The following is a 24,246-nucleotide window of genomic DNA, read 5'->3' as shown; positions in this document are numbered from 1 at the left end:
AATCCCAAAGTCCTTTTTGTATGGCGATTTTGGGGCCTTAGTGGTTTTGTATGAAATTCGTGGAGTAGCCAACGGAATTGAAGTTTTTTTACATATATATATATATATAAAAGATTTTTTTACTGTTGTCATATGAATATTTAGGAATGTCGAAATCTGCCGATATGCAACTTTTTTGGCAGTCTTTTTAATTAACAGCACAAATGCGATTTTAATTTTTGACGTCGCTTTGGAATGACATGCTTCTTTAAGATCACCCATGGGATAAAATGAAAGTGACTTTCATATTTAATTTTAACTGCAAACGAGCGTACGATGAACTCTAGTTCATAAAAAAATAACAGAAGCCCATTGTAACTTTTATTTGTTCGCTGAGGGCATATTGAAAACCGTTTAAAAATATGATCCGAAAAATCACTTGGCCAAAAATTCAAATAATGTTCGACATACAATTTTCAAATTGCCAGTAATTCTTAAATACAAATGACAACCAAATGGAATATACCTTAAAAGTTTTATAAAGAGTTACATTTTTATAAATTATATGCCTGTTTCTATTATGTTATTTCTAAGTGTCCCATTCCCGAATATTTCAGTGCGACCCTCGTATGCTCGTTATCTATGTATACATTGTTTATGTTTGATTTGTTTTAAATTTATGTAAGGAAATTTGACTAACGTACCTTTTTAGGTACATAATAGAATAAATAAATAGAAAAGTCTGTTACTTCACTAAAATTCCTGACATTTTCGTATTCCGGCCGCATTCCTGTCAAACGGCCAAAATTTCTGACATGTCAGGAAAATTCCTGGTAACCCTAGTCCCAGTCCGCTTTCGTCGCGCCCGCGTCTCGTTGGCGCCCCGCCAGCGCCGCGTTCGCGTACCGCCTTTGTCGCGCCAGCGGCTTGCCTTTCGATCCGCTATTTTCAATCATATGTATTTGGATGGTATTCCACCTATTCATATAATTTCTTTTTACAAATGTGTATTGCGTCTTATGGCTCCTCTACACGATGGGCCAACGCCGGCCACTCCAAGGGACGCAACCATGCGGTAGAATGAGATAGCAATATCACTTGCTCCTTCTTACGCATAAATGCGTCCTTTGGAGTGGCCGGCGTTGGCCCATCGTGTAGAGGAGCCACTACATTTTGCTTAATGAGAGTGTGAGACACAGACACAGACATCCGCCTATATCCCTTTAATTTTAGAGGGGGCTAACCTAACGCAAAATTTGTAGTTTTATACTGAATTTTTACCTTATACTTTACAAACTATTCTACCTTCACGTTTCGCCAGAAATGACTGATAACGGCCAACGCACCATGATTGCGATAAACTACGTTATCAATTTCAATGACCAGCCTTACTTGATACCTATTATTTGCTATTATTCACTAAAAGTAAACTGTCAAAACCAAAGAGTTATTAGGTCAAGCAAGCACCACGATTTTAATTTTTGCGACACGATTTTAGAATCGCGCTGTAATATATCGCAGAAAATTCACTGCGCGCACTGCGATGAAAAAGTCGACGATTTGTTCATTCTCAACATGGATTTCGTACCAGTCGTTTGTCATGAAACGTGTCTTTAATATGCGATCGCCGTATAACTTTGAGTATTTATACCACAAAGGTGATACGTTACATTTCTGCAACTAAATTATCGCGCGACAAAAAGTCGTGGTGCGCGCTTGGCCTTAGTGTGAGGCAAGGGCCCAACGTTTTCTGTTCTCTTTCACGGCGCAGCAACTAGTATCATTTCTCTCTCCTCGCTCTTTTAAAAATGCCGTTTGTAAAAAAAGGACAACCATACTGTTGACAAGATGAACTTCAAATCAAGTGTAGCCTTTCTTGATGCGCCCAGGCTGTATATGTGTGCGTAAAAGCGTATATGTGTGCTCTTTTGGGGATGTGAAAAGTCGATTCTAATCATGTTATATATCGATAAACGCTACACAGCGGAACGAAATAGCGATTAATTGAAGCTTCAATATCTTCGTTAAACATAACATAATTGAAATGCTAATGGATAATGAATATATTATAATATAATAATATAATTCAATTATTGCGGAACACCTATTTTAGGAGGTATTTATGTATTTTAATTAAATATCTGAACTTTCCCTTGGTTCCCTGCTGGGGCGTGACTATAAAATTGTGATCTGATAACCACAATAAAGAATAAAAGCGTTTTTGTTCATTTTAGGTATCGTTAAGCCTTTGAAGTAAAATTAAAATTGCAAGAAATGTCGATAGTTTATCGATATGACTTTATCGACATGGCTACAGCAAGGTGGGCCTCATTGTTAATCGTACACTAAACAAAAGTGGCAACAGTGACAGCTCGCTGAGACACCGTCTCTATATATTATAAGTCTATGGTGTGAGGTATTTCGTTTGCGCTACAACATGAAGTTCTTCAAGAAGCCGGTATTCAGGGTTCTCAAGGGTCGGGAATGCATAGAGTCGGACCAAGGAAAGCCTGCAGCGAATTTGATAGCCCACGCAGTGCAAGTGTTATTTATACGTCATAATTTCATAGAAGTTTGACGTTTAAAATAACACTTGCACTGCGTGGGCTATCAGATCCGCTTCAGACTTCTCTTGGTCTGACTCTAGCGGCTTCTCCGATGTTGAGAGCCTGCCGCGAAGCACGTTCGACGTGTTGCCTCCCTGTCACACTTAGCCCCCATTCGCACGACAGCTTTTTCAACGCGTGTTAAAAAAGCGCTTGAATCTGTCCACACTCTAAATTCGACTTAACGACCAAGGCTTAAAGTCGAAAATCCAACAACGCTTGATAAAAAGCGCCACCGCTGTCGTGTGAATACATACATGGTTATCCATTTGTGTCATTCAAAGGCTTTTTTAACGCGCGTTGAAAAAGCTCCCGTGCGAATGGGGGCTTACGTACGAATTTACAAGTGGAACAAAGAGGCAACACGTCGAACGTGTTTCGCGGTAGACCCTATGCTTTAAAAGTTGCTTATGTCCACGGGCGTGTGACCGCTTCTCATTGGTGAAAACAAATGAACCACAACGTAATAGTACCATGTCAAACTGACAAATGGGATAATTTTTGCCATGATTAAATTTCTAGTTAAGCTCAATTTATTTTGACATGGTTCCAATAAACTTCCATACTATTTCTGCTGTACTTCATTATCATTATTGTAAATAAATAGATGATATGGAGAGTTCTTCATAAAGTGGATTGATAAGTTGCTTATCATTTACTGAATTAGATCATTTACTAAATTAAGGTGTGGTTTTGGTTATCTAGTACAATCGTTGTGCATTCAGTGCATTACTTTAAACCTATACTTAGGAGACAAAAAGTATTCGAAATGTATACAGCTAAGCATAACAATACAGTTTTTAAAAAATCCGGTTGTTAGAAAGACAGACAGCGAAATTGTAACATAATTAAATTTTAAATTAAAAGATTTTTTAGATAATTCAACGTAGACCTATTGAAAATTAAAGTTCACGTTGATTAAAACCCATCCCCACATCCCACTCCCACTTAAAGGCTGGCAACCACACTGGCAACGCACTTATAGAACCCCTCTGGTGTTGCGGGTGTCAATGGACGACGGTAATCGCTTCCCTTCAGGCAATTCGTCTGCCCGTTAGCCTCCTATATCATTAAAAAAAAAACTCAAATATAGGCCGTCAAACAGCTTTGTCTGTTGGAAACACTGAAATATGAAACCTATGGAAGTGAAACGTCAACGAATAATGCGTGCCACTGTGACGTCATCTTAGAACTAAACATGGCGGTTTTAGTGCTGCCCAGAAGATTTTTACTGTTACTAGGTTTTATCGATACATCGATAACTTTTTAACGTTCTCGGCTCATTTTATTTAAAATACTAAGTATGTATTATTTGTGGAGTTTATGTTTTAATAGGAAGTAAGTAAATAAATAAAAATTCTTTATTAGTATATTGTTATGTGAAAAGATACTTTGATTGAGTAAGATGTGTGGAGTCTAGGACAATTTCGTGCTTCAAATTTGACAGGTAAACGAGATGACGCTGTACTACTCAATACATATTGCGATTTTTGCGGTAACTCTGATTTTCAAAAGTTGACGTTTGACAACTTAGTGACCGCAAAACACATGGCGCAGTACAGCGCCATCTGTTTTGGATGTCAGAATAAGTGTACGTGTTTTTCTTGGACTTTACCTCTCCATTACAATCAATTTTGTTGTGTTGCTAACCCTAAAGTCTGTAACACACTACCGCACTGCACCTCGACCTTGGTGCGCCGTATCTATAAGTGAGAGCGATACAAAATTCAAGCTTATTAAGCGACGGGTGAAAAAAAAAACAAAACCCCTTCAGAACATTTCAACTCTTCAACTTCTTCAACATTTATTCAGCAAATAGGCCACAAGGGCATTTTTATACGTCAACATTGAATTTACATACAAGCAAAAATAATAACAATACATTAACCATTTTATAAATTACAACTATATGTAAGTATATGGTCTCTTAATGTCGAATTATATAAAAAAAATATAATAATGATATAAAAAAGCCCGCAGGGCAGCTTGTGGAGTAACGACCCCACGGCCCCGAGTTACCCTAGTGCTCCCGAGAGTCGGTCAGGATCTCCATCTCCAGACACTTTCTTTTTATGTTAATTTCTTGGTAACCTATAAAAAATGATTTAATTATTAAATTAAGATAATTTAGTTGGTTTGAAGCGGGGTAGCATGATAAAATAATAAAATATAAATAGGCAATCATAATATATCGATATCAAAGTCGATAAATAAAGTACAACCCTAGCTGAAATGTTTACATTATTTAAGCGTAAAAATATAGTTAAATAAATCCCATCACTTCATGATCTATAACTGCACAGAAGAACCTTGCTATTTATAATGTGAAACATCCTTACATTTCCCAGGAACATTAACAATAACCAATATTTTTCATGTAAATGATAGCGTACCTGTGTAAGGTTAAAGATGGCTGATTTGGTGGTTTTCTTATGCCGCACCCTAATACACTACACACTGGCATATTCGCGACGTAATTATTCACATTTGGCTTCAATTATTTTCAATCACAAGCAAAATATTGAAAGATAATTAATAATTTTAATTTTCACCACGACTTTTTGACAGGACAAGTACCGGCTGAACTGACAGACAATGACATTTGCAGAACTAAACATGGCGGATTTTTCGGCCGCATTAGGTATTTACGTATTTTCATGGAACACTTTATGTACGTACTGAAATACTGTCATCTTTTTTTGCTATGGGTTACAGTGCTGAGTAAAAACGAGACAGATATATATTTATGTGTGTGCCGTCAAAATGGGTGCTATTTCTATAAGCAATTGTACGTATAGAACAATATATCTTGTCCCTATTATATAGGTCCATGGTTGGAAACGGCGTGAAATTAAAATTATCTATGGAAATTTACCCTTAGAACTTATTTTTTTTTAATTTGCCGCTCTTTTCTAACGGCTTGACAGACTATACATATAAACACTTTATAAAAAAAACCGAAACTTTTTTTATTCTTATCTACTGACAAATTGAGTTTGCCAGACTATATTAAAAAAACCAAACCATCCATTGAATTGTGTAGCGTTTCTGAACGCGTTTGTCATCTCATCGTTTGATTAGAAATGTCAATAACGTCATTTTTGATAACATCGTAAACAAACCAAATCCCTGTAAAAAAAAACTTGCAACTAATATCCAATCCAAATGGCTTGAACTTTACAAGAAATAATCATGAAATACGCGAAAATCGTCCTAACCTTACTATTATGTTCTTCGACGTACATAGGAGACTATATAGTGTTCAAATCGAAGTTTTCTTCTTCACAAGTCTTTAGGGCATTTTCGGACAGTGCTGTTCATGCTACTATAGGATTCCTGTCTTCATTGGTGTTCTTTAGCCATGAGACTAGTGTCACGGGCCACGCGAAGCTGATTAACGTTATATTTTGTACGTTTGTATCTAGTTTTATAGACATAGATCATGTGATGGTGGCCCGATCTTTACATTGGAAGGTAAGAATTATAAATTTGTCGATCGTAGTAGCACTTCTACTGATAGTATCAATTATTAAACCGAACTTGGTACCGATATCGGCAATAGCTGTGTTTTTAGAAAATGATGCAACATTAGGTAAAAGGAATTTCGTAGGTACCTAAGGATAAGGATACTCTCATAATTAACATTATCTAATATGAGAAAACTTCTAATAGGAGATGGTCCGAATATAGAGTTGTCCAAATACAAATATTCGGCCGAAATGTTTAGTTCATATCTTACCAAACCAAATATATGGCCGAATATGAACATTAGAAAACTGGTGGAATATGCCGAATACCGAATAATTATCAAATATTCGGGCCGGATATTGTCTTTTTCTGTATTTCGATAGTTTGTATATACATAGTAATTACAATTTCTCATTTGATAGGCAAAGTAAATTTTTATTTTTATTATTACAGGATCTCACCACCCTCAAGCAGCGAGGCGTATTCCACTGCACCACCTTCTGGCTACTCATCACAATACCTCTCCTAATCTACAGCCATATATATAAAAAACTAAACATATACATCTTATCCTGGATGCTCACGCTAGCTTACACAAGCCACCACATACGAGACGCCAACCGGAGAGGACTATGGCTGTATCCGTTCGGACATACGTCTCCGCTGACTAAGTATATGTATGTTTGTTTAACGGTGGTGTTGCCGCATCTATTTGGGTTGCTGAGTAGGCATTGGAGGCCTATGTTACTGAAGGATACTACTGTGGAATATATGCTGGTGTAAAACTTACATATAACCAAATGATAGTAAGATATTTATTTTCCACCAAAAAAAATGTCAGGGGCGACCAACTAGTTGCAAGATAATACTTATGTGTGATAAACTCAACAAAGAGTTAGATGTAGATGTAGTTAATCGCTTTACAAATCTGTAGACCCCCTAGTTAAGAATCACTGTTCTGGAGCTACTCGCAGGTATTTAAGTAGTAGGTATCTTCATTTACAAGGAAGTTGTAAAAAAAAATGCGTAAAGGAAGTCGCACTAGAAAAATAGATATATTAAACGTCACAAATAAAATCACAATATATTAAGCGTAATTCAGTCAAGATGTAGTGCATAATTATTTTCCATCGTATTTTCACGGAAACGTACGAACGTGCCTTGCTATTTCAGTCAGTCTCGGTACAAAAGGTAGGAAAATACGAAGGAAAATAATTATGCACTACAACTGATGTATGGAGTTACCACTTTTTACTTATATTTCTCTATGGTGGAGCCAAGCCAATCGGATGCAACATTGCAAAGGTTGCAACATTTAATAACTGGAGTCGCCTGTAAGAGCTTACCTTTACTATAATATAATATGTATTCTCATTTCTTTTATTGACTTTATTTTCTTTTCCTTTTGTAAGAATTTGATATGTTTTCTGAAAGAGCTACGTATTTGTATGATGCCATGTAGATATGTTTTTTTTTAATCAAATTCTATAAAGTAATTAATAAACCTACTGTGTATAATTGCATGAATTCTATAATAATTTAAATTGTATTATTCTTATTTACTCGTAATGCATGTTAATTATAAGATGTAATAATGTTTTGAAAAGATGTGTCCCGCCGAGTTTGTTGCCGGTCCCATATTGGGATACCCTCCTCCAATTGATTGTATGGACTGACATGGTTATTTGTACGTTACGTACAAATCATGTAGAAATAGCAATACATTTGTTTGACGTCCCCTCCCCCGCAAAAATCGGCAGACAGTTTCGTACAGAAAATGACAGCCATGACGTCTCCAGTTACTAAATGCTCTAAGACCTACATACGTATTGTGAAGAGTGGCAGGAGTATGCATTGTATAGGACCAAATGGCGGGATAGAAGGGAGACCTTTGCCCAGCAGTCAGCACTCTTATAATAGGCTAGTTTGGATGTACATTAGTAAATATATATATTATATACTATATTATATACATGAAATGATTTACACCCCTGTTTGATAATAAGTGTTTTTATTTTGATTTAAGAAAATAATGCATTTAGCTCTTAAGTCTCACTAGAAAGTGAAAATACACCTTATTAAAATGCAAGAAGGTTACTTTTAAATTGCACACTGGATTCTATTGACTTCATAATATATATGTAATTACTTAGCGCCACTTGCATTCCACTAACTCGGGGTTTGAGATCGCGACTGATGTCTGTCTTCGACTAGCCCACGATATAGCACCTCCTGCGTATAGGCATTAAGTATGCCTGAAGTGGATAGAGTAAGCTTGGTTCGACACTGTTCGTGTAAGTATAGTTAATTTTTTTAGCATTACAAAAAAGGTAAACAATCTTGACGTGTCGTTTTATCGAAAAACACTTTTGAAAAATAAGTCACGGCAAATATGTATGAATCATAATCAACTATGAATCATATACGATTATTTACATTCTTTTGCTTTCATAAGTAATAGTTACTGATTTTTATAAAGCGTTTTTCAATTAAAAAACATTGACGTATATCTCAGGATGGGCCTTACGTGCTTAAAAATGGTACTAGTTTAGCGGTGTCACTCACGAATTCGAGCCAATCGGGCAGTCTAACGCAACTAATTGCAACCAATCGCGCGCCTGATGCGAACTCATCAACCAATCTCGTTGTAACGGTGTCACACCGCTGTACTGGCCCCATTCTTATTGCCCGTAAGGCCAGTCCTGAGATCGCGTAGTCTTTTTCTAATGCTAAAAAAACGAATTATATGCCATGGAGTGTGGAGGCGTTCTTTCGGTGGGTAATTCGAATTAAACCACAAAATTGTGACTAACATACTTTAATATTTTAAAACGTGGCGTGTAGTTTCTTTCGCTTTGAGCTAATGGCCTAGTTGCCAATGCTCGTAATAAATTAAAAAAAAAAGTTTATTTCGCTACTGATTAGGCCAGACGACGCTCTCGATCCAGTCCAGATAGCTGGCGACGCGCGTGTAGATGGCAGGGCGGCCGCTGCGCGCGCATTGTGCGCCGAATGACGTCACGCCCACCACGTGGAATATGCACTGGTTGTCACGGGACGCCACCTGCAGTGGGGCTCCTGAGTCGCCCTGTATTAGACAAGGAATAGGCATGAATCAGATAAAATAGTAATTGTGACGCTTAAAGGCTCCGTCACACAGGCCGATTTTGCGGGCGGCGCGTGAGCGGGGCGCGCCGCTTTTAGATATAAAACGCTCACGCCGCGTTCACTCCCCGCCCGGAAAACGCGCCTGTGTGACGGAACCTTAACTTAAAACTCGGGAAAATTAAATACATTCAAACCTCTCAGCAAATATCTACCCCTACTCGCCGGCACTCAGTAACCGTAGTACTGAGTGCAGGCGAGTCGAACGGACCACACAGCCTAGCAAAATATTTTGTCATTAGTTCATTTTGAATCTTATTGCAATTTCCATAGGAGTTGTAATTCAATAACCGATTAAAGCGTGGGTAGACCGAGACCGCTGGATGCGGGTGGCGCAAGACCGGTCATTGTGGCACTCTTTGGGGGAGGCGTATGTCCAGCAGTGGACGTCCTCTGGCTGATATGATGAACCGGTTAAAGTGAACGAACGACAATAGACAAAGGATTAACCGTCGGGGCCTGTTACAAATCGATAGAATATATCTATGTGTCTCGAAGTCTTGTACCAACGCCCACACTGTTACTGTTACTGTCCATCTAACTGTCCATCGGTTGACCGCACGTTGACCGTATGCCTTTTGTAATAAGGTCCACCTATGTACAGTTCAGTGTTGCTGTTTGTACTATACCTGACACGTATCCCTCCCTCCGCGCAGCTCTCCCGCACACATTTGCGAGGGAGAGAATCCTTGCCAGTTTCTGTTCCTCGAGCTGGCTAGCAGCTGGTCACAGTATGCGTTGTCCAGCAGTGAAATGGACACCTTTTGGAGCTCCTTTGATGTCTCCTTTGTATCTGGAAAAATAGCGAGAGCTAAAGATAGGCAAGGCCGTATTAAACTATGCTTGCCCTTAGGTAATCAAGAATTTGGGGCCCTTTTAATTTGGAAAGTAAAGAAAGCGAATAAGTACTTTATATGACTAACTTTTTTCTACTATGATCTTCTATTGATCACGGGTAATCAAATAATACTGTTACTGTTTGTCCTTTGTCTGGCCGCCATCCTCAGGGTGCCCATCCTGAGGATGGCGGCCCTGTGGTAAAGACGGTATTGATTAGATAGGATATTCTTAATCAGTTTTTTAAAGCGCAGGCTTCGTCATCATACAGATAGCTCATCCACCTCAGGTTTCGTCAAAATAAAATGTATACTTTCACATATGTCATCCGCAACACGCATCGTCAAAGTTAAAAGGAAATTGGTCATTACAAAACACAAGCAAGCCATATACCTATATCCTAATCCGGCAAGTACCCGGCACAAACGTCCCCAAAATACCAGCGGCGTTCCCGCGCTGAATAGCCAACGATATACGCTGGACCAGGTACGAACTAGACCTAGGATCGCAACCCCTACCCCGCAAGCGTTTTCCCAGGTCCCTCACAAAAACCTTCGCCTCGGAACACCAAGGACCAGCCGACTCAACAGCGAGAGGGACAAAATCGTGAACCGGCTTCAAGTTTGAGTACTTGACATGCTTCTGTCTCGCGGCGTTCTCCGCAGCCCCCAGTTTTTTAAATACATTTGTAAGTGATTTTGTAACTATAGCTATCGAAGACATTTACCAGGCGGGCTGGACTCAGTTTTACGAGCGAAATTAGCCTTTGAATGGCTACTTGCTGACGTTTAAAACTTCTGGACCGTTGCTAGTGCCTTAATATTGCCAAGTATTGCTGTCAAAATCGTTCATCTACTTACAAGAGCCACGCTTTGGCTTTTGGAAAATTATAATTCTAGATAGAATGATGTAGTGCAAAATTATTTTCCATCGTATTTTCACGGAAACTTACGTGTCTCATGCTATTTCACTCCGTCTTGGTACAAAAAGTACCGATATTGACTGAACTAGCATGACAAATACGAACTTTTTCGAGAAAATACGATGGAAAACAATTATGCACTACATCTGTACTGATAATCCTCTCACTCTAACCCTTTGTAAGTGAGTTGATATTGCTATGATAATATGTTCTAAAGATTCGCCGGCCGTACTGGCTAAAATCTACATGTAGCCAGCTTTAAGAGCGGCAGCCTTTAGAAAATTACTATTTAAAAAAAAAAGAATTACTATATACTTACTGACATCTATAACCCCCCAGCCAGTAGCCACTGCCTTGGTATAGCTGTCAAAATCGTTTCTCTGCCAGAGACACGCCGGGCGTATTGTGTTGCTGAAATCCACGTCGGTAGCCAGTTCGAGCAGAGCGATGTCGTTGTAGCGCCGGGGTGGCTTGTATTCGGGTTGCTTCACGATTCGTTTTATGGGGACCTGCGATAATGGGTTTAATGTTAGGTACACTGGCGTTCAAAAGTGCATGGAGATGTTTCAACCGTAACATTAAGGCATTACAGTCGACATCTATCCATGCACTTTTGAACGCCACTGTACATTGGAAAGCGTCAAATCATGGGATTAGTTGTCAAGCGGACCCCAGGCTCCCAAGAGCCGTGGCAAAATGCCGGGATAACGCGAGGAAGGAGAGGATATTGGAAAGCTTTGAAATGTGGTGTTGGCGGAGAATGGAAGGGATTAGTTGGACAGAAGAAATATCAAATGTTAGGGTTCTAGATAGGATTAAAGAGAAAAGAAATATAATAAAGACAATAGAAAATAGAAGAGGAGCACTAATTGGACATCTGCTAACGACACGACCTGTTCCTTAAGAACATCATAGAAGGAAAAATAGAGGGAAAGAGAAGAAGAGGAAGACCGAGAATAAATTATTTCAACCAAATAAAAGAAAAGGTCGTGTCATACCAAAAGGTTAAGGAGTTGGCAGAGGACCGGACGAGTTGGAGATTGCTCCACCGACAAGAGCACGGCTCTTAAATATAAAGAAGAAGAAGAAGAAGTTAGGGTATAGAAAGCTATTTTTAAATATGGCTTGGTTGCAAACAGGACGTTTCACATAGACTTGAGAGGGAACCTAGAAACCACAATAATCACATGCAATCATATACCCCCGGAGATGTAGGTATCCATAGGCTATTACAGTGACCACGTATCATTAGGTGGGACACTTCCTACAAAACCGAAGTTTGACAGCGATCCAGGTTCGAATCATGGTATCCCTTTCTAACTTATGGCACTATTCCTTTTCGACTATTTAGGGTCGTCAAAATTCAAGTCATCTTATCTGTGGTCGTGCACGCAAAGGGATGTCAAGTTGTGCCAACCCTAATAATTGCTCAGAGCAATGCTGAGCCGAACGGAGCCGAGTTTGCCCGAAGTCAGGAGTGTCTCCCCACTGCCATTACATACCTCCACAGGAGTAGCTCCATCTTGCACGCTAGGGTCAATATTCTGATCCCCCAGCCTGACTATGGCCGGGTTAGGGTCTCTAGCCCGAGGGTCCCTAGTGCAGTGGCCAGCAGTGAGCACCCAGCGGGGACTAATGAGACTGCCGCCGCAGTTGAAGGAGTACGAGTCCTCGAAGTTCACCCAGCCTATAGCTGCCTGAAACAAGATTAAAAAACTATAAGGGTTCCTAGTTGACTACGGAACCCTTAAAAGTAGTTGCCCACAGTGCGGATAAAGAAATAGTAGATTGTTAACCAAGGCTTGGTTGTGGCAAGGTTGTTGAAAGGCACCCATTTTTGTAAAGGTAGTTTGGCCAATAGTCCGAGAGTGAAATGGTGCCTTTCACCCGAGTTAAACACTACTTTTCATTTCGAATACGAGGAAAGTAAAATACATGTGCTTTTAAAAAACACGGCTAAGTATAAACTTCAGTAGAATTTCTTGAGGGTAGGTACTTAACTAACAATTTAGGTAAAAAAAAATCGTTATTTATGAAATGGGGAGTTAATTATCAGAATGGAAATTGTGCAACAAATCCATTTAAAACCAAAAATTTAATTTCTTATCATAAAAAAAAAGAAAAAAACGTACTTAGAAAGTACATTGCTCTAGAGCAGAAACGTATCATTTTCTGCACACTTTTTAGAACAACAACAACTTTCAGAGCATGACAAATGAAAATGAATTTGCAGTGTCATCTAGCGAGCCCTTTGAGAAAGTTAAAAGATCACTAGATAGCTCTGTAATCCAATTTTTGATATTATATAGTGCTGCCATCTATCGCCGAGTAGCACGTACCATATGCGGGAATTCCCCGAGCTGAGCGTTCTCTCCGCCGACAATCAGCTCTACTTTGCCGTAGTCGCATTTTGGCGCGGATATGGAGACCGTCTCTGGGTCCGGGACTAGGGGCAGGAAACTGAAGGTCTGGACCACGGACTTGCTGTATTCTTCACACTCTGAAAACAAGATAGTTTATTTATTTAATTACACAAACGGGTCTACCGCGATATAATTTCATTGTTTCATTGTCTTTCCTTGACCACAGCTGGTGCAACTCAGCTGAAACGTCGGAATTAAAGGTAAAAACAATGAAATTATATCGCGGTAGACCCGTTTGTGTAATTAAATATGTGTACAAAACGCGAGAGTTTAAAGTGTTAAGATAGTTTATTGCACTGTGTGATAAGGGAAAAGTGTGGACTGAATGTAGATGTAGTGAAAGAATGAGTGAAAGAAGCCTAACAAAGAGAGTGTATAAGGGAGAAGTGGAAGTGGCAGTTGGAAGGGGTTGACCTCGGCGGACTTTCTCTAATCAGATCGGGAAAATCCTGAAGAAAGGCCAGGTCAAGAGCACCCTAAACCGGCATGCGTGTATGAGGAATGTTATGAAAGTGAAGGAAGCGAAAGAGGTATGTTAGGATCGTAGCAAGTGGAAATCCGTGGTCTCTGCTTACCCTTTCGGGAAATAGGCGTGATTAATGTATGTATGTAAATATTGTAATATTGATAGGTAGGTAGATAGATAGGTACTTACTTCTCTGACTGACTCGTCTTTTATCTGTTTGCCCGTTACTGCTGGCATCAGCTGTGCCCCAAACAGGACTGCTGCAAAGTAAGTAATAGTCATCTTACTATATTTCTCTATGGCAGGGGTCTCCAAACTTTTTTACTTGAGGGCCATATTGCGCCTCAGAAACTTTCGCGCGGACCACCGTCGGTTTTTGCGCCGGGGGAGGGTGTCTGCTTGCTGCTGTTAGGAACAGTTCCACTCTCAATGAATGCTCAACCCCTGGAGCCTGGGTCCCGCGAGCCAGACAGTGGGCACTCGCTTTGGGGGTCGGCGGGCCGGATTGGAACTATGGTATACTGGTAAGCAATTATCATCGGCATCGTCACCCATGTATACCCAGTATACCCACCTGCAATACTAGAGGGGTTGCAAGTGCATTGCCTGCCTTTAATATGGGAGTACGCTAGGTCCTGTCGGTTCAGAAATACAGTTATTTAATTGCGATTTAATTATGTGGAAAATAAAAAAAAAATAAGAATGCTGCATTTTTGCAAGTAAATAGATGCAAATTTTGAGTTGTTTCCTTATGTTAGCTGGTAGAATTGACTTTTAAATGATGATTTTGAATAATACAATATTTAATGACCTTCATTTGATATGGTTTGTATTTTCTTCGGGTTGGTGTGGTGAAAAATTTTGCGTTTCACTCGGGGGCAAATTTTGTTTAACCCTCGCAACGCTCAAAATTCCATTTTTCGAACTATTCGCTACGATCGCGGTCAATTATGGATCTTTCTCTTGCTCGAGTATCAATAGCACGAGCGGTTAAACAACAACTTTGCCCCCTTGTAAAACAAATCGTATATATACCTTTAAACGAGCAATTCTTGTATACGTATAATATATATTTCGGGGATCTCGGTAACGGCTCTAACGATTTAGATCAAATTTGCTATACGGGGGCGGAAAATCGATCTAGCTAAGGTCTTATCTCTGGGAAAACGCGCATTTTTTGAGTTTCTATATGTTTTCCGAGCAATGCTCGGTCTCCCAGATATTAACTATTAAATTAAAGAAAAGGGCTTTACTTACTCTCCATTCTTCTGCACCACTTGCGGCGGCGCCGTTTGGAATATGTTGTTGCCATCTCTGCAGCACACTACGGCGCTGTCGAACGATTGCGAGCAGAATGTAGGCCTTATGCCGTTAAGTCTGAAATTTATAAAAAATATTTTTAGAATAATCACTTTCACAATCATAAACCTATATTATTGTACGTTCTATAAGTTTGTCTATCTAATTCGAATTGTCATCTCATTAACTCTAAGGTTAGCGAAGAGATGCCTTAGCTTGAACCTGAGGGGCTACCGCGAAAACCGAAATTTGCAAATTGCGGGGATCTTTCTCTTTTACTCCAATAAAGGCGTAATTAGAGAAAAATGCCCGCAATTTGCGAACTTCGATTTTCGCGGTTATAGCCCTGAGATGGATCAACAATTAAAGTCTGTGGCCGTACCTACTGCTTAATAACGGCGAGGCGTCTTTAGAACTTAATTTCCAACGGCTTGCCTGTTTAGCAGTTTTGTTCTAGGTCCCACATGCTTAAGTAGAAAAAGTAATCAAAACACATTTACTTACTGAAAGTCTTGTCTGGCAGATTCGCATTGTTGCGCCGACGCGCACCGCCCAACCGTGTTAGTGTATTGGTCCACACACTGATCGCCCACTACAAATAAAGTTATAAATAAATAATAGTTAGAGTCTGTGCGGAAACAGGACCCCTATTCGACAAGCGACGTTTGACGTATCGTGTTTATCTCCCGTTGATGTGGGAATAATCATAAGTTCTCGAATACGTACAATGTCAAAATTTGACATTAGCAATCCACAGTTCGGTGACAACCAAACCAAACCGAACCACCCCGAGTCCAGAGTTGAGTTTTGGTTGTATCCACAGGTGATCGAATCAACACTTGATAGAATCAACATGCAATAAAAACAACTGTTGATTTGACGTGGATGCGAAATCTGATGTGTACATGTCGAATTTGACCCCTGAAGAGTTGTGAAATGTATGGGATCCAATATATTCCACGACCCTTCTCTTTCTGCACAGACTCTATTTGCGCGATAAATAAGAGACCAAAGTTAGATTTTGCTGCGAGTGCTGATAGAGTCCCGAGGTAGTGAGAGATTCTTTAATGAAATGGCATTCTAATTTCACTTCAAGATCATTTTGTTGTTATTAGTGTTGTTTAGGTTGTGCCGTTCTCGAGAACGTTCTACTTTTTGTATGGGAAATGTTCGCGCTCGAGAATATTTCCCAAAGTAAATTGAGAATGTTCTCGAGAACGGCACAACTATACTGTTGTTACACAACCTAGGGTCCTATTTGAGTCAAGAGAACAACGCATTTCGTCATAAAGTTTTCGCATATTGTCTGTGATTTCGTGTATACTGTATACCAATCGTCTCGTATCAATATCAAAACCTTACCAGATTTTAAAATCAGATTACGGATCGGGATTGTTTTTTTATAAAGATACAAACTCGTAACATTTAATTGGGTTTTCGTCATGTTTTCCTTAACCCTTTTCCAGGCATAGTACGATTTATTGACCACACACGTGTCAATAGAATCTCAACCTTAGACTTCAGGTTTAAGGTTCAAATCAAATTGTACTTTCGTAAAATGTTACACGTAGTCAAATGAATCACCAAAACGTAACTAATAGGGTATTATACTGTATTTACAATAAATTATTTTACACCATGCATGAAATAAAGCACCAGATAATTATTAGAAAAATACAGATGGGAGTTATTTTTAAACACAAGTTCTATTTAATAAATCGGATAGAACTATAAAAAGTTGGTGAGTTGACCGTGACGTCACGATGTAATGTTTCATATAAATTCCATATTAAGCAAATCGTTTTGACAGCTCTAAAAAAGTAACTGATTTGACTAGTAGGATAATACCCTATTGGAATATATGCAGATTTTTACGGAACACCGTCTAGATTGGTGCGGCCTGGAAAAGGGTTAATCGTTATTTGATGCTAAAACACTTCCTGTAGGCACTTTAAAGGTTTAGGACTCTGAATACTAATTTTGCACATTGAAATATATGTTTTTATACGTAAATACGTATATATATATAGATAGGAATTAACTTGAATTATATGTACTACTACATACTTATACATCTTACTCTAAATAATACAAGAGTCTTAAAGAAATTAATTTAATCCTTAGGAAACTGCATCAAAATCAGCACAAAACTTTTCGAGTTAATCTATATCTGTTACAGAGATCACTTAATTTTTATTCAGAACTTACCATTTTTTTGGCTCAGAGCATTTCGACCGAGTGCCAAAATTAACAGCACTTTAAAAATAATCATTTCTATATCTATTCAATGTAACCTTACATTAACACATACACACATAACACACACAATACTGCCTTTTGTTCCTTTTCATAACAACTTGCGAATTCAATTAGTGTACGAATTTTTATGTTTTTGGTCTTGAGAACAAAAAGATCGATTTCAATATTTTTAATAATCACTGGGTTATTATCGATTTTGTGTTTAAAAACAGCACTGATTTCTATTTACTATTAAATTTACACAGTAACTTATTTAACACGTAGTATAATGCTACTAAGTTACATTAATATATAAGAATCAATGCGTTTGTTTATTATTTACTTGATCACAAGGATAACGTGGTTTCGAAGTCCGTACACGACTCATACTGTTGTATGTCGAAGATGTTTCTGTTTATGACAAAATGTAGTATCTTATTAAATTGTTATTGGATAATCTGACGTTATACTCTTAAAGCAACTTTTTGCGCGGACCTTAAACCGGATTCTGTTTATGTTTTTTTACAAGCCGGTTTAGATATCGCTCTAAGATTGAATCGGACGAATATAGACTTTAAGTACTTTGAAATAATGGTTAAGGTATTTAATCTAAAATGGAATAAATATGTGGGGCTCTTACTGCCCTAAGTATGTAACTTGATCTTCTATTTGTAGGTATTCTTAGACAACTGCTAAACAGTTTGATCTAGATCTCTTAAAAGACACAAAAAATATCCACATTTTTTTACAATTTAATTTCTGACGTAAAGAGACGAGCTTTGTGTTCTTAAAAGTTGTTTTATTGGCATAATATTATGTTACGTATTTATAATTTGTCTTACGTATTCTTCTTGTTGAACTTGGCCGGTTTTGTTACATATTTCCTTTTTATTAAGAGATTCGATGTAGCTACTTCGCTACACTAACATATTCTTAATGACGAAAGGTCGATAGTATTATGTTTGTTTATTTAACTATTAATTAATTAAGTGACATAATAATGAACCGTTTAATAATATTACTTAGGATGGTATTTATTAGCTTATTAGATACCTAATATATATTATTATATTTATTATGTAACAGCTACTAACTATTCATAAGTGCTTGTTGCTAGGCCTACATGAATAAATTACCTTCCTATATTTGAACTTGAACTTTGAACAATTCTCTCTGTCGTATATCTTTGTCCAATGTGTATTCGCCTCTGTCCTTACTGAGAGAGTGAGAAGCAATGCACATTGGACAAAATCTGCAAATAAATGATTGATTGATTGATTTGATTGACAAAGAAATTGGAGAGATGGAATACCACCCTAGCAATAGCGTCAATATTTTTTTATAATATTGATTTCTAGATATGTTTATTGAAGGAAACACCATCAATTTATCTTATATTGTGTACTGATACAAAACCCTCCTTTTCGGAAATCGGTTATAAACAAGCTGCATTAGAGTTAGACATGGTTAGACCAAGAAAAGTCTGTAGCGATTTTAATAGCCCACGCAGTGCAAGTGTTATTTATACGTATTACGTCATAATACTTATCATAGAAGTTTGACGTTTAAAATAACATTTGCACTGCGTGGTCTATTAAAATCGCTGCAGACTTTTCCTGGTCTAACTCTACAATGTGGCCTACTTTTCCTTTATGACGGTTATCGCCGTTAACATAAATCCTGAACGTGTTACGATTCCGTCGGCAAATGCATGCTAATTTTATACAAATACAGCCTGTAGAAGGACACTGATGCAAAAGATAAGCGACGTCACGCGATTCTCCTAACTTATGGGAGTTTCCTATTCTCGTAATTCGTCGGCGGAGTTAGGTAAGCGTTTTAAAACTTTCGCTACTCATCGGTAGATGGCGCTGTAATCAATCCTACAAATTACAGTAAAAATGCAAAATTGAATTATGCCTATTATTCGTGCTGGTGACGCAAATAAACGATACATTTAATTTAACCTTATAAATAATAAATTAATTAATGCCCATTTTTTATTATTTTTTTACTGAATAGCCACTCCAATCAAGTTATAATTAAAAACTATTCAATAACAGATGGCGCTAGTTTACGTTGTTTTACATATAATATTATTGTGTATTAAATAAATAAGTATTGGTAGGTAAACAAAAAATGACATAACACATTGTTCTGTTATGCTTTGCATTATGAATATTATCTGATTCAATATCAATAGGAAAATGTAGGAGTTAAAATGTTTTCTCTTTGCGTTTTTCCTTATTGTTCAATTATTGCTAACATCCTCTGACAAATAGGCAATTATTACACATAATTGCCACAATTATGTTAATTAAGAAAATACAATTAACCTGCCACCGAGAAATACAAACTTGTGATAGTTATGATTGGACTTTCCTTGAAAATAATTCAAACCGTTGAATCTAATACAAAATTTCATGACTGTCTTATTGGTTTTTATTAAAAGAAATCATTACTCATCTTGTTTTGTCAGTCGGGTAAAACTAAAAATTGTTTAATAAAAAATAAACAAAAAGATATGATTCCGGCCAGGATCGAACTGGCGGCCTTCTGCGTGTAAAGCAGATGTGATAACCACTACACCACGGAACCAGTTGGTCAACGTGGCGAAACTACAATACTTAAATTGAATGTTGTTTTAACTATTACTATTTACGTCACACTTGATAAATTAATTACTATACGTGCTATAACATAATTTGGCGTTATTCATTAAACTATTAAACCATACGCGTTACTCGCCTGAATTCGCTATGAATCGTTTGTCTTTATCTGTCATTTTGACTTATGTATTTGTAAGAAAGGGATAAATCATAATTTAACTAAATCAGGCCCGTAAAGTATGTATGTATGTAGAGTTAGACCGTAAAAAGTCTTCAGCGATTTTGATAGCCCACGCAGTGTAAGTGTCATTTTAAACGTAAAACTTCTATTAAATTATGACGTATAAATAACACTTACACTGCGTGGGCTATCAAATCCGCTGCAGACTTTTATTGGTGCGACTATAAACACTTTATTGTACAGAAAACAGGTTAAATTACAATGAAACAAAATATATATATAATGTACAAAGGCGAACTTATCCCTATAAGGGATCTCTTTCAGTCAACCTTTGAGCAATTGAGAGTAAATTAAATAAAACATGATAGACAAATGAATACTATGTACCTACAGTGGTCAGTGGTGGCTATGATGGCGCCACTTTGGAGTCGCCTTTATATAAGAGCTTACCCCTCTCAGACCCCCTCGGCAGACTGTTTCGTACAGTGACAAAATGACCAAGGCTCAGAACCGATTTTATCTTCATACAAAAAATACCCGTATTAATACGTTCTTTTTCGTTCTTTGGTTTATTATTCCATTTTTAATGGGACAATCTAATAATACGAAGTTGTTACCTAAATACATGATTCAGTCCTACGTAAAAAGCATAAATTAATAGAAAATATGGTGCTATTTCGGGTTTTTAAAAAAAACCGGTTCCGAGCCTTGAAAATGACAGCCATGACGTCTCCAGTTACTAAATGCTCTAAGTGGCGCCATCTATGCAAACCTTTGACAGTTACCAACCCCATTGGCAATTAGTGTAGTAAATAAAGGTAGTGGACCCCGCAGTAATTCCTCAGCCAGAAAAAACTTTACAATATGATAAAGTATCAAAAAATAAAAAGTATTGTATAAATATCCAAAGAATAATAATAATAGTATTTAAGTAAATACCTAAAGTCTTAAATCGTTAATATCTTTTACGGAAAAATGCTCCGTTCAAACTTTCGTCTTCACCGGACATATTCATGTATTTAACGTATTGCAACAATATATGAAATATAAAAAAAAAATATCCCAGCAGAAATACCAATAACTTATTTGGTAAAAAAATTTTGGACGGAGGAATTACTCGGTTAAATACATAAACAGATTTGTATTTTTACGTATACATACCTAACTTAGGAGTGTTTTTAGGGTTCCGTACCTCAAAATGAAAAAACGGAACCCTTATAGGATCACTCGTGCGTCTGTCTGTCTGTTTGTCACAGCCTATTTTCTCGGAAAGTACTGGACCAATTAAGTTGAAATTTGGTACACATATGTAAATTAGTAACCCAAAGATGGACATATTTTTTTTATAATTTTAAAATATATAGGTTCGAAGTTATTTAAGAAAATACAAATAGCCAAAAAATTACCATTCCCCCCCTGTATCTCCGAAACTACTAAGTCTAAAATTTTGAAAAAAATACACATAATAGTTCTTTACCTATAGATGACAGAAAAACCTATTAGAAATGTGCAGTCAAGCGTGAGTCGGAATTATGTACGGAACCCTAGAAACGCGAGTCAGACTCGCACTTGGCTGGTTTTTTTTTGGATATTTATATGTTAGTTTCGCTTCGAGCAACACCGGCTTCCGACACATTCCGTGTTGCTCGAAGTAGTTTCGGCTCATACTATACAATAACCAAGCAAAATTTCATCGACTGAGAAATTAATGCATGGGTCTCCATACAACAACTTGCTTCGTTTCCTACACTAAATGACCTTGAGCAAAATAGTAACATTACCTAATGATTACTTTTGAGTTTTTTTTTCTATCACATGCACATGCACCTTACCTATTTGTTTGGACGAAAGGCTAAGTGAACTTTGAAATGCAATAAACATGAAACGTAAGTACATATTTAGAAATGTGTGGTTTCGCGGGAAAAGGTACCATTTAGTTTAGAATAACAAAACTAAGAGTGCCCTAGGCAAAAGTGTACAATTTTGAAAAACAAGATCACCAGTCTAGTTTGATTGCTATAAGCACTCAAATACTAGGGGGGCTAGCCAAGATGCCACACCCCTGGTCGGCCCAGAACCGTTCTGTGGAATCACAAAACAGGATGCATATTCTCTGCTCAGCAACTTAGAAAAAAGGAGAGCAATCGATTGGTGGAAGTTCGTTAAAGGACAAGAACACTCGAAAGCTCTGATCAAAGGGTCAACAGCAAAAATGCTAAGGAGCTTTTAGGACTCAGAAGGCACAAAACCTGCGTGGTGACCAGAATACTGACTGACACTGTAAGTTGAACAAACATATGTTTCAAATTGACAAGAAACAAGATGCGACATGCAGGTTCTGTCAGGAGTCAGAGGAGACTGCAATGCACCTTCTCTGCTCTTGTGGACCACTAATGTCAAAAAGAAGTACCTACCTAGGGCGACACGTAGTGCAACCCTATGAGGTACATAACATTACGGCCCAAAGAATCTGGAACTTTCTGGATGCAACGGGCATTAGTAATGAACTTTAAAGGGCCGTCACAATAGATCAATGCTGGTCGATGCGACACTCAAAGGCCCACTACAACACAATAATAATAATAATAAGATGCCAATGGTTTGCGCTGTAACGAACGAAACGCTAATGTCTCTCTGTCGCACTAATATGGAAGAGTGATAGAAGACATTAGCGTTTCGTTCGCTACGACGCAAACGATTGGCATCTTGGCAAGGCCCCCTGGTCCTCTGGTTGGTTCCGGTTTTGGCGGGTGTGGTTGGTTGGTGGTGGTAGGATAAGCTAACGAAATCTACGGATTCTAAAGAACTCTAAAATAATCGATATTAAACTTTCGTGAGACATATTTTAAATTGTTTATACGACAACGGTTTCACTCACTTGAATTTTTAGTCGCTATTGGCGACATGTTTCGGGCCCGTCGGGGGTCCTTCCTCAGGCTCGAGTGCTCGCGGCGGCTGCAACTCGTGCACAAAAAAAAAATCAAGAAAAAATTCAAGTGAGTGAAACCGTTGTCGTATAAACAATTGAACTCTAAAATATATAATAATTTTTCTTTTTTTAATTTTTGGCGTTGTCCGCCATCGATAAACAGCTGGCAGACACACCTGCCGTATCAAGTAGGATAAGATAGGTAGCAGAAAATGAGGAATAAAATAATAAAGATAGGGAAGTCTATACTTAGGTCATACTAAAAGTTCCTATAGTCTCCAAAACTGTCGTAAATATCGGGGATGTTGCGAATATTCGCATCCGCAACCGCGGAACTTCCGCATTATTTTCAACATCCGCATCCGCATCCTCATAAAATCGCTGCAGAGCTTATGCGGATGCGGATGTCGAACAAGTCGGTACAGGAACGTCTTAGCGGGGGCGTAAGTGCTAGGTAATTTCGCCATTACGTATAACGTAATCGTCTAGATCCATTTTTTTAGGTACCTACCTAATCTTGATATCCGCATCCGCGGATGTGAGCCGCGGATGTCAAAAAATATGCACCCGCAACATCCTTGTAGATATGCAACAATTTTTTTATAATCGCTTTTCTAAACTCTTTCTGACAAAAACACTCGCTGTTGCCAGTGGTCAGGGTTGGGCAAAATACTGGCTTCCACGTATTTCAAATACAAATTACAAAATACATTTTTAAAAGTATTTGAAATACCAAATACAAACTACTTTGGTGACTGGTATTTGAAATACAAAATACAAATTACAGTGTTTAAAATAATGTATTTCAAATACAAAATACAAAATACTTTTCTTTTTTTTTTGTTTAATCATTTAGTTTTTTTTAACGAATATCCTTTCCTAAAAACTTATAGGGTCATTGCGCTTGTTTTCGTCCTTCTCTAGTTTTCGTCCACTTGACGAAATTTGAATATAAACCTACATTGCTGAACAAATTTGGACTGATTTCAATCCTTAGCTAAACAATATATCTGTCTACATATAAAACATATATTTCGCAAATAGTAAATTAAAAATGAAATATATTATATGCTAATCTGTCAAGTGGTCGAAAACTAGAGCATGGACGGAAACTACTACAATGA

The 24,246-nt window shown here is 37.8% G+C and overlaps 2 protein-coding genes and 1 non-coding gene across 3 annotated transcripts; 1 reads left to right on the top strand and 2 right to left on the bottom strand.

Annotated features, from left to right (window-relative positions):
• The first annotated feature begins 5,682 nt into the window (after nt 1-5,682).
• On the top strand, nt 5,683-7,189 carry LOC134802550 (transmembrane protein 267). Its single transcript, XM_063775204.1, has 2 exons — nt 5,683-6,059; nt 6,507-7,189. Exons 1-2 carry the CDS (start codon nt 5,778-5,780, stop codon nt 6,834-6,836), a joined length of 612 nt encoding a protein of 203 aa, XP_063631274.1. The 5' UTR covers nt 5,683-5,777; the 3' UTR covers nt 6,837-7,189.
• A 1,749-nt stretch (nt 7,190-8,938) lies between these two features.
• LOC134802394 (venom protease-like) lies at nt 8,939-17,528 on the bottom strand. Its single transcript, XM_063775036.1, has 9 exons — nt 17,374-17,528; nt 15,670-15,757; nt 15,124-15,243; nt 14,056-14,126; nt 13,317-13,477; nt 12,480-12,674; nt 11,297-11,486; nt 9,848-10,011; nt 8,939-9,141 (listed from the first exon to the last, which is right to left on the bottom strand). The coding sequence occupies exons 1-9, from the start codon at nt 17,435-17,437 to the stop codon at nt 8,968-8,970; spliced, it is 1,227 nt and encodes a 408-aa protein (XP_063631106.1). The 5' UTR covers nt 17,438-17,528; the 3' UTR covers nt 8,939-8,967.
• A 2,400-nt stretch (nt 17,529-19,928) lies between these two features.
• On the bottom strand, nt 19,929-20,001 carry Trnav-uac (transfer RNA valine (anticodon UAC)). Its single transcript has one exon. It is a non-coding gene; the product is annotated as a tRNA-Val (tRNA).
• Nucleotides 20,002-24,246: the final 4,245 nt, after the last annotated feature.

The sequence above is a fragment of the Cydia splendana genome, chromosome 24 (assembly GCF_910591565.1).
Source record: "Cydia splendana chromosome 24, ilCydSple1.2, whole genome shotgun sequence".
Classification (NCBI taxonomy): domain Eukaryota; kingdom Metazoa; phylum Arthropoda; class Insecta; order Lepidoptera; family Tortricidae; genus Cydia; species Cydia splendana.
This window is presented reverse-complemented; position numbering and strand designations above follow the sequence as displayed.